The 12,002-nt window shown below is 39.7% G+C and overlaps 1 protein-coding gene across 4 annotated transcripts in view; it reads right to left on the bottom strand.

Annotated features, from left to right (window-relative positions):
- FNIP2 (folliculin interacting protein 2) overlaps positions 1-12,002 on the bottom strand; it is a 134,301-nt gene that overhangs the window by 46,083 nt on the left and 76,216 nt on the right. For all 4 annotated transcript variants that reach the window (XM_023516022.1, XM_023516021.1, XM_023516020.1 and 1 more), the window contains one exon: positions 7,838-7,967. In XM_023516022.1, coding sequence (XP_023371790.1) covers positions 7,838-7,967 — 130 coding nt within the window. The remainder of the gene's footprint in view (positions 1-7,837; positions 7,968-12,002) is intronic.

Here is a 12,002-nt window from a genome sequence, read left to right as displayed (position 1 = left end):
TTTTTTTTTTTTGTAGCCTCTATATACATCAAAAGTCTTACAGCCAGGAAAGCTTTTTTTTGTTAAAGGAGACAGACATCTTGTTCTAATCTCATTATATGTTGTCATTTCCCTTAACTTTGAGCAAGATCCTGAAGATGTAGGATTGATAAACTGGTGAAAGGTTTTCACAGCTCACCAGCAGCACGTAGTACAACTGTAGATGTAGTAACTGTTTTCTCTGAGAAATCCCTAGATCCTAATCACCAGAAAAAGTTCTTGATGCTTTCTCAAATCTTCACACCATCTCATCCAATGCTCCCTCTTTTCTAAAACACCTGTACTAAAACCTGATTTTCTTGCATTAGTTTCTTTCTTTTCCGTATAGGAAGTTCTTCTGAGCTTGTATTACAAGACTTATAACCCTTTCCTCTTTGTCTGACATCTCTTGAAATGAAGTAAAATGACCATCAGTCCATTCATTTTCAGGCCTACTTGGTCTTTAATAACCAACTGAACCCTATGCAGCTTCCCTCATCCTCTCCATCTCTACTGAAGACAATTCTTTCATCAGTTTTAACATAGCAGAGAGTGCCACCTGCTGAATTTCTGAAAAATGTCCATGTTATGATAGAGTGGATCATATTTATCTGCTTCACTACTGAATTCTAAAGCAAATGGGCTTCATTCTGTAGACTTGGATCAACCATAACACCTGGCCAGGTCATGCAGTACAGTAATTAGTTATGTTTTAAAAATTATTCTATAATAAAAGGGTATTTGAAAATATTCACAAGAATTTAAGCATGTCCCCAAATACTTCCTATGTTTACCCCCAAGTCATCAGGTAAGGTACACAGGCTGTTTTGCAAATGTGGAGACTGAGGCAGAGTATGTGTTCAACTTGCCTCAGACAGAAAGCTTCTTGGTAACAGAGCTGGAATTAGAACCCAGGGTTTCTACTTCTAGTCCAGGCTCACTTCTGCAACACTGGCAGTGACCAGGGACTGTGACCCCATGCCTAATCTGTCTGCGGGTGCTCATGCAGCTATCCCATGCGGCCTGCCTGATGGAGCACTCAGGGAAAGGAACAGATGCAGTCAGATCAGCTGACAGACTTGTGAGTCAGGGAAAGGCTGCTGCTACACACATAATTTTTTTCCCTTATAAAGAAATCAAATAGAATTTTGTTATCACTTATGAATGAGCATTTATGTATATTGTAAGTACTTCAAGATCACAGATAATTAAAGCCCAAACTATGATTATTTAGTACATCTCAATAATCCATAATTGATATTAGGACTGCTTAGTCTGTTGTTTATGTCAGTTCTGAACTTACACTAATCTACTATGTATTGTATCAGACCATATGAAATGTGATGTCTTTGTAGGTTGAGGAACATTTCATTAGCAATTTTATGTTTCAATTTAGTAATTCAAATCAAAAAGCATTCCTAGGACATTACACCTTGCTCCTTTAGTGTTTCAATAGCCTCAGCATCCCTGAGGCCTCTCTTTCCCCACAGACAGTACTGCTGTACCAGCTGTTAGATGCCCAAGCCCATCCCTCGTGGGGGGGGGGGTTTCAAAGCACAGCAGGGGGCCGGGCAGCAGTGTGGAGCCGACTGTTAAGAACTGTATCCCTGACCCACCATTAACTCTCTTAGGAAGGATGTTTTTAATTACTGTGTATTTTCTATCAAAGCCAGAAGCAATTGTTATTTTGGGGACCCACTGTTCTCTTGTCTCTAGTCTGAGAAACTAGTTTTTCCATACTTGCCAAAAGGGAGATATCAAACTGCAACACCCTTTAAGTGAAAGCATGTTCCTAGGCACAGCGATTAATTCAAAACATCTGCCAGACTTACATTCCCAGGGTTCAACCGTACTATTTTAAGGGCTGGCTGCAGGGACAGGTGACCTGGCTCACACAGGGCCCCGTTCTCGGAAGGGGCCCAGGCTTCATTTCATGTTCTGTAATTTTCTGGAATTCTTCATAATTTTATCTTTGAACTTGTATACTGTAAGTAAAGTCTAATGGGATAATGAAGCCTGTGTTGGGGCTCAGAAATAAGACTTTTCTGGTCTTCTCCTGTCCTCCTTTCTCCTGCCCCACTTTTTCCCAAGGCAGCCACAGAAACTAGACTTTCCTCTTCACTGGTAGGTCATAGAAACCAGATCTCTTTTCTCCAAAGCCAGCCATAAAACATAAAAATACTGTCCCAACTTCCCCCTGCCTTTCTTTGTAATTGCTGGCCAAAAAGACATTCTCTGACCATCCTTGTCTAAAAGTAGATCACAAGACCCTCAGTCCAGAGGGGTCTTGCTCTACACCTGCGAGGAAGGAATGTTACACAGACATGCCAAGAAGAGTTCTGAAGAGACAGGCCTTGCTGGGTTTTTCTGCTCAAGTCCATTACTATGAGATCATACACTTTTGTCCAACTACCTGTCCATGAGGCTATTTTTTATCAAATCTAAGCATAGTAACAGTTTTCTCTAGGTCTCTGGATGTTCGTTTCTGAAGCCTCCTGAGTCATGTAAAACTGTGATTATATAAATCTGTTATGCTTTTCTCTTGTTAACCTGTATTTCGTTACAGGAATGTCAGCTATGACCCTTGTGATGGAGAGGAAAGGTTATTACACCAGTTCTCACCCTGCACATGCATGTGAGCAGTGAGGTCACTGGACAGCAGTGGGGGGTGGGGGTGGGGCTCAGAACTAAGGGCACGCTACCCAGACACTGAGCAACTGCACCAGAGCATGTCTTGGGCAGGCCAGAGACTTGGACCCAGAATGATGGCTGTGACAGTGATGACAGCAGAAGCAGGGATAGCCAAGGACATGAGAGATGGGGAGAGGAGGCAGAAGAAATTCCAGCAGCTCCAGGAACCATGGTGAGAGGCCAGCTTGTCCATCCATCACCCAAGCCCATCCCTATGGAGTCTGCACAAATATTAATGCTCTGTACTGAGCCCCAGGACAGTAAATTATCACAAAGAAAAAGCCTACACAGAGGCTCTACAATAAAGCATATTAGAAATTCTTAGAATTCTGCAGAGACTTTATAATCTCTGGTTTTGAAGATTGCTGTAACATTGCAAAGTAAATATTCATAGCCATAGAAACAGAAATTTTACGTAAAGATTACACTGGACACAAAACCCCACTGTTTGCACATGAAGCTTCAGATGAGAAAATTAGTTAAGGAACAAGACCATTTAAAAATTATTATTATTATTATTATTATTTTGGTAGTTTGGGGCCGGGGCTGGGTTTGAACTCACCACCTCTGGCATATGGGGCTGGTCCCCTACTCCTTTGAGCCACGGGTGCCACCCTAAAAATTAATTTTTAACAGGGGAAAATTGAAAGCATTCCTGCTTAGAACTAGAACCAACAAGGTTGGCCACTATCTCCGCTTCTGTTGAACACAGTGCTGGGAGTTGTAGCCAGAGCAATTAGGCATGAGAAGGAAATCAGGGCATCCAAATGAAGAAAGAGGTCAAATTATGACTCTTGGCTGACGTTATGATCTTATATGGGAAAACCCCAAAGACTGTCAAGAGACTCCTGGAACTGATAAATTCAACAAAATCAGGTTACAAAATTAACATGCACAAATTAGTAGCTTTCGAATACAACAGCAATAATCAAGCTGAGAAATAAAAATTCAATACCTTTCACAGTAGCAACAAAGAAAATGAAATACCTAGTAACATGTTTAAGCAGGTGAAAGACCTCTACAGAGAGAATTATAAAACTCTGAGGAAGGAAATCACAGAGGATGCAGATGTAAACAGAAGACATTTCATGCTCATGGACTGGCAGAATCAACATTGTTAAGTCTACATTACCCAAAGTGATTTACAGATTCAATGCAATCCCCACTAAAATACCAATGTCATTTTTTGCAGATCTAGGAAAAAATAGTTCTACATTCTGTGTTGAATGCAATCTTCAGCAATAAGAACAAATCAGGAGGCATCACTTTACCAGACATCAAGCTATACTATAAGGCTATAGTAATCAAAACACTATGGTACTGGCACAGAAAACAGATACAGACCCATAGATCAGAACAAAGAACATATATTTAAAACCATACTCATCTTGCCATCTGATCTTTGACAAAGCAGACAAAAACATGCACTGAGGAAAACAGTCCCTATTCAAAAGATGGTGCTGAGAAAATCTGACAGTCACATGTAGAAGACTGAAACAGGATCCACACTTCTCACCATTCACAAAAATTAACTCATGATGGATAATACACTTAAACCTAAGACATGAAACTGTAGGAATTCTGGAAGAAAATATTGGAAAAACTCTTATACATATCAGCCTAGGCAAAGAATTTATGAAGGAGACCTCAAAGGCAATCCCCCCAACAACAAAAATTAACAAATGGGACTTGATTAAATTAAAAAGTTTCTGTACAGCTAAGGAAACAATTAACAGAGTGAATAGACAGCCTACAGAATGGGAGAAAATATCTTTATGTTATACATCCAATAAAGGTCTGATAACCAGCATCTATAAAGAATTCAAATCAGCAAGAAGAAAAAAAAAATCAAACAGGGTTCAGTGCCTATGGCTCAGCGGCTAGGGTGCCAGCCACATACACTGGATCTGGCCAGTTCAAATCCAGTCCGGGCCTGCCAAACAAAAATAACAACTACAACCAAAAAATAGCTGCATGTTGTGGTGGCTGCCTATAGTCCCAGTTACTTGGGAGGCTAAGGCAAGAGAATAACTTAAGCCCAAGAGTTTGAGGTTGCTGTGAGCTGTGACATGACAGCATTCTACTGAGGTCAACAATAGTGAGATTCCATCTCAAAAACAAAACAAAACAAAAACAACCCCATAAAAAAGTGGCAAAACATATCAACAGAAGGGTTTCAAAAGAAGATAGACTAATTGTCAAACATGAGAAAATGCTTAACATCTTTAATCATCAGGAAAATGCAAATCAAATTAGTGAGTTATCACCTAACTCCAGTGAGAATGGTGTTTATCAAAAAAGTTTCAAAACAAATGTCAATGGCGTGGATGCAGAGAGAAAGGAATGCTTATACACTGTTGGTGGGACTGCAAACTAGTACAACCTATAGGGAAAGTTGTATGGAGATTCCTCAAAGAATTAAAAGTTTTCTACCATTTATTCCAGCAATCCTGCTACTGGGGATTTACTCAAAAGAAAAATAAGTCATTTCATCAAAAAGACAGGTGCACTCAAATGTTTACTGCAGCACAATTTGCAATCCCAAAGATATGCAATCAACGCAAGTACCATCAATACACCAGTGGATTAGTAAAGTGTGGTCTGTGTACACAGCCATAAAAAATGGTGATCTAGTACCTTTTGTAACAACCTAGATGGAACTGGAGACCATTTCTCTAAGTGAAGTACTGCAAGACTGGAAAAACAAACACCATGTGTACCCACTATTACACTGAACTAATTGTTTAACTTCCATAGGTACACATGAAAGTTGAACTCAACAGAAACCAAGTGGGTGGGAGGGTGGAGGAGGGGACGGGGATGGGTAAATTCACACCTAATAGACACAACGCACATTACCTGAGCGATGGACACACTTATAACTTTGACTTAAACTGCAAAAGCAATTCATGTAGCCAAAATGTATCCCTGTAACAGTCTGAAATTTAAAAAATTTAACTTTTCCTCCTAATTGAGGACACATAAACAAGCACTTTGAATTACATACAACTCATAAGGACATTTTTAATTTCTTGTAAGCTCTCCACAAGTTGTAGAAAATGTCAAAAGAAACATTAAAATAACCTTGTATAAATTTACACTTAAACTCAGACTTTCATGAAATGGAATTGTGTGAAGAACTAAATCTTAAAAAAATTGTTCCACAAGAATCATCTGATCTAGATGTACTAAAATTTACATTTTGAAAGTTTATCCCAATGTTGTTACAGCCCACAAAGCTACATAGCATCATGTTGGCAGAAAGATTTTTCTCCATGTAAAAATCACCAAAAATTATTTGCCATGTTACATTTGCCTGGAGTGACCAATATCACTTTCAGTTACACTGATTGAATGCCAAGTTGCTAAACTATAAATTTTGATGACCTAACAACTTGTAGAAAAGTGAGCCAAAAAATCTTAATACCCAAGATATCACATTAAATATTTCTTACTATATTATATAAAATTATGACAACAAAAATATTTGGGGACTTTATAAGTTTATATTATTCTTCTATCACTATTACCTCTATTACATCTTATAAGTAAAATATTCTTTTTAAAAACCACCTGTTAGTCCATTTTATAGTACTTTTCTTGCTTTTTAGGCTACTGGTCCCACAATTCATGTAGCCAATCCTGACTGTATTCATAGGCTTTCTGAATGTCAGTTACTTATTTTAGGTATAAGTTCACTAGAGGGTCATTAGTGCCCAGTGGCAGGTCTCAATTCAAATTAGAGTACTGAAGAATTTTGGAGGAGGGAGTTGAGGAATACACCCAACTTTGGATTTAAACCTGAAGGGATGACAAAGAATTTTCAGTAAAGAAAAGATATCTTAAGAGGAAAGTTTCCAAGACCCATCTCTTCTAATGACAGTTGCAGGCAGTGAGGATGGTAGCAGTGCCTTTTCCTGACAGTTGCAGGAATGGTAATGATGATAGCAATGGGAACAGTAGCTAATTCATATTGACCAGTATTTTATTTACCGTATCTGGCATCCTGGCTAAACACTGGACATAGTTAATCTCATTTAACCTGTCCAACAATACTCTGAGGCTGTACCAATATTAATATCATGCTACAGATGAAGAAACAGCACTTAGAATCCAGGTTAACTTGTTCCAGCATTGATCTTGTGAGTTACAGAGCTAGGACTTGTCCTGACACCAAGCTCTAACCTTTTGATCATTCTCCTAGAAACCCCCCAATCAAAAAAGCAGCTCCTTGGTGAGTGATGCAACTATAACTCCCCAGGGTTGTGAGAACACAAGGCCCCGACCTCTCGTTTCTTTCTCAGTGTGTACCAGCTCTTCCACGAAGGGCTCCAGACTCCCCCATGACTATCCCAGTTTTCTGCCTCCCCCAGCACTTTATGTCTTCCATGGCATTTGGAAATATTAAAGTGTATAACCATCTTTCCTACCAGTCTATAAACTATAGAGCGCAGGCATGTAGATGAAGATGTTTATACCTTCACAGATCTTTACGTACAGTAATCACTAGTCAATTGACTAAGTTAATTAAGACTCCCCTTAAGTTTGGGGCAATTGGAATAGGTGGTTGAAAGCTACTGATTTAACAGCAAATGTACCTTTTGCACACAACTAAATCTTAGATCCAAATCCAACTGAAATGAAGACAGAAAATACCTAGATTCTGTCTCTATAATGGTATTCATGTCTGCTTAGTTTAAGAATTTAAGTTTTACAAATAGAATACTACATATGTCACAAACCCTTGATTTCTTATATTTCAAATACTGCATTGATATTTGTAGCCAAGGAAGATATTTATCCCACCCTTCGTTACATATAAAGGCTTCATATCAAAGGAATCCGATTTAAAGAAAGCACACTCATTTTAAATCCTTAATAACCCCAAATCTAACTCATATACAACATAGCTACCACGTATTTCCCAGTGTCTTCCAAGCAAGATTTAAAAAAATCTTATTTATTCTTCCCTTACAACTTCTAACTTGTAAACTTTCAGGCTAAGCTGAAACTAATCAAAGAGTTTCAGCTCTTTTTCCACTGACAACAGGTGAGGACAGCCGCCCTGCTGGTTCCACCACACTGCCTACACCAGCACTGCTCTCACAAGAGGAGGCCTGCAACTCACCTCCTGGGAAAGATGCCATTTTCCAAACTTGTTGTCTGACTTCGAAGCCAGCGGCGCTGGTAACTGCTGGAAGAGGATGTGGAGGAGCTTGGAGACGGGAAAGGTGTAATCAAAAGACTGCTTAGTGAGGCTGTGGGGAAGAAAATTTGGAATTTGAAAGTTGAGGTAAACAAGTCCATACAGACAACTTTATAAACGTATTTAATACCACAGAATTGCACATTTATTGGTTAAGATGGTAATTTTTATGTTAGGTGTGTTTTAACATAACAAAAGCCCCAGCATATCTACATATGCCAAGTAACCTAAATTTGCAGATTCTACCAGTCATCTCCAGTAGGGGGAGAGTGTAATTTCTCCCTTACTAAGAGTTCTGTACAGCAAAGAAAACATCATTGAAAAAGGAAAACAAATTGAAGGAAATAAGGGTCAGATATAGCAAGTGCAGAAATAATCAGGCATCACATTATAAATGCAAAATAATTATTATTCCTATTAAAGTATACACTGCAGATTTCTGATAAAATGGTCTACGTAATATAACTGTGTATATTGCTACCTGGTGACTAACGCCACATATAATGCTTATATTTCCTCCTTTTGAGTACTTCTTCACTCTACATTTTGAAGTAAAATTTAGGCAAATAAGTATTTCTTCTACATAGTGTCCAAATCCTAGTTCTGCCACTTAGAAGCTGTGACACTTGGGCAGTTTACTTAACCTGTCAGCTTTCTCATCTGTAAAATGCAGACAATAAAGTACTGCACCTAAGTATTTTTCATAAGAGCTACCATTTGCTGGTGAATTTTGAATTAAGAAATCAAAACCAACATTAAAAAATAAAAACAAAACAGAGTATATTGTACTGTGAATTGTAGCACCCCGTGTAGCCTATGGCTAAGAGGAGTGAGAGTTATAAGAAATACCTGTATAACTCAATAATGGAACACCCTGGTGAAAAGGGCATGGAGAGGGATTTAGCTCTCCTAACAAGTATGCAAGCTCGCGAGATGAGAGCATTGGTGAATTGGCAGGCTCTGCACCTGTGGTGTTGAGAGGCACGAGATCAGCCTTATATTAGGCCGGGGGAGAAGGCAGTTGGGAGCATGCGCATTCTATCACGGACCCACTCACTCTGACTGTGTCCTCTCCTGCCTGCAGAATGCCAGTACAGCGTCTCTCTGCTGAAGATCACTAAGCTCTGCTGAAGACTAAGATCTATCTTTCTAAGAAGACTGCTTTACTCTCTCTCTCTCTCCTGCTAAAGTAGATAGCCCTCAGGTACCTAAGAGAAATTGTTCCTGAGCAAGATAGCTTAGCGGTCCACATCTGGAACCTAGTTAAGCCAGGCTGAGACCTGACCAGTCCTGGGCCCTGACAAGTGGTGTCAGAAGTGGGATGCAACAGTGAATATTAATCCATGGAACATTTCTTCCTTATATATAAAGATACTTGTTAGTGGATCCGGATGGAAAACACATCGGCATGGGTTTATTATAGATAAAAGTTTGAAAAGCACGGGCCTATTTCATAAGGTCCCTGCAAAAATTGAACAAATCAAATCACACATGTGCAAGACAGCCCAGTGCCCTACACAATAAATGTTAGCTATTCACTCCCTCTGATAATTTTTTTTTTTTTTTTTGAGACAAAGTCTCACTCTGTTGTTCTAGATAGTACCATGGCACAATGCTCACAGCAACCTCAAACTCTTGGGCTCAAGAGACCCTCCTGCCTTAGTTTTTCCATTTTTAGTAGAAATAGGGCCCTGCTCTTGCTCAGGCTGGTTTTGACCTCCTGAGTTTAAACAATCGACCTGCCTCAGCCTCCAAGACCCTCTGATAGTTGTTGGAAAAGATGGGCCAAGTAAGAAATGCTAAAAATTATTATTTCTGATTAGTTAATTATGAAAAGAAATTCTAATAGGACTTCTAATAGAGACATGAAAAAGATAAAAAAAATTAGAAAAGAACATTGCTTTCTTCCTGATGAATGACAATTTTTATGGCATACCAGTGAGACATTTACAGCTTCATGCTACCCAGCATTTTCTTATCAAAAAAACTTTATTATTTAAGATTTTTATGTAAAAGTATCATGGCACATCACTAATTAGTAAGCCCAGCACTCTGGGAGGCTGAGGTGGGAGGATTGTTTACGCTCAGGCATTTCAGACCAGCCTAAGCAGAGTGAGATCCTGTCTCTGCTGAAAATAGAAAAATTAGCTGGGTGTTGTGGTGGGTGCCTGTAGTCCCAGCTACTCGGGAGGCTGAGGCAGAAGGATCACTTGAGCCCAGGAGTTTGAGAGACATCACCATACTCTACCTGAGGTGGGGGGTGGGGGAGGGAAATCACATATTCTAGCAAACAAAATAGTACAACTTTCAAATGCAAGAGTAAGGACCAACCTGCAAACCATTACTATTTTCATGATTAAAGGGTGGATTCAGATAGCTGTTCTATCAACACTGGCACATCTGAATGTTGGCTCAAGAGCACCTAAGTGATAATACTGCAAAGAGCTTTGACATGAGAGGTCAGTGGTGTGGGTGCCAGCCCCAGCAGTGCTCCCCAAAATTCTCCAATTGGTACCTCAATTATAAATGTAAGACTTTTAGTTAAATTCATGGACTCAGTTTCAGTTTTAAAAGTGCTATATCTAATGCTACCTATTATTAGTATCACTTATGATTTGTAGGATTTTCATAATTAGAAAAAAATACATGTAGATTACAAAGACTTTTGCAGTTTTATGTATTAATAATAAAGATTACCAGGAAATTACTGCTAACATTTTATACCTGGCTAACTTTCATTTGAAAAGACTGCTTTCCTCCCCACCCTCCTGTCTAAGGAAAAATCTTAAACTAGCATCCATTTATTTTTGCAGAGATTGACAATGAGAAAAGAGAATAAATCTAATGATTTAAAAACACTGATTTGTGCTCTTCTTGGAATGTACAATTCAAGTGTAAAAACATTAAAAGTTTAACTTTTTTTTTTTTTGAGACAGAGTCTCAAGCTATCCCCCTGTAGAGTGCCATGGCATCACAGCTCACAGCAACCTTCTACTCCTGGGCTCAAGCGAATCTCCTGCCTCAGCCTCCCAAGTAGCTGGGACCACAGGCACCCGCCACAACACCTGGCCATTTTTGGTTGTAGCCGTCGTTGTTTGGCGGCAGGCCCGGCTGGATTCAAGCCTACCACCTCAAGGTATATGTGGCTGGCGCCTTAGCCACTTGAGCCATAGGCGCTGAGCCAAAAGTTTAACTTTCTCTGAAAAAAAGTTTTGCTACTTTGATAGTTTTCTAGAGACTCTGTACTGATGTTTTATTTGACTAAAGAATTTGGACTTGATCAAATAATGCCTGGGAACTCTTAAATCAAATCCATTACTTAACAAATACGTATTGAACACCTACCTAAGACCCTGGCAGCCTGCTAGGGACCTGAGATGGGAACATGCAAGATACAGGCAGAGTATCTGCCCTTAAGAAGTTCACCCTCATGGAATAAATGATTTTAGACTATGGTAAGTGATATAAAAATAAGTTACTATGATTTTCTTTAAGCACCTAGGGCAAAGGGTGACAGGTGGGTGGTAAATTTTTTAATCAGTGGTCAGAGAACACCTTTATGAAATGGGACATCTCAATTGAGACGTAAATGCCAACACGAGTCAGCCATGGAAAGGGCTCAAAGGAAAGGCATCCCAGACTCTGTCTGGAAGAACTAGATGCATGTAATATCAATAATTACAATTACATTTCCCTCCCTATTCAAATTGCCACTAAGCATCTACCATATGTTAGGCACCATATAAGCTGCTGGTGCAACATGACAGACCGGGTGAGTTTCTGCCCTCATGAAACTCACATTCTCGGGAAGAACAAACAAAAGACTCCGAGGAATCAACAAGACAACCACAGAATGTGGTAAGTCACCAGGAATAGAAAAGCAGTGCAGGCTCAGTGCCTGTGGCTCAAGTGACTAAGGTGCCAGCCACATACACCTAAGGTGGAGGGTTTGAATCTAGCCCAGGCCCACCAAACAACAATGATGGCTGCAACCAAAAAATAGCCTGGTGTTGTGGCGGGCGCCTGTGGTCCCAGCTACTTGGGAGGCTGAGGCAGGAGACTCGCTTGAGCCCAGGAGCTAGAGGTT

This window comes from Otolemur garnettii, unplaced genomic scaffold (genome assembly GCF_000181295.1).
Source record: "Otolemur garnettii isolate 467f Iridium unplaced genomic scaffold, OtoGar3 scaffold00085, whole genome shotgun sequence".
NCBI lineage: Eukaryota > Metazoa > Chordata > Mammalia > Primates > Galagidae > Otolemur > Otolemur garnettii.
Note: the sequence above shows the minus strand (reverse complement) of the source record. Positions and strands in the feature narration are given on the sequence as shown.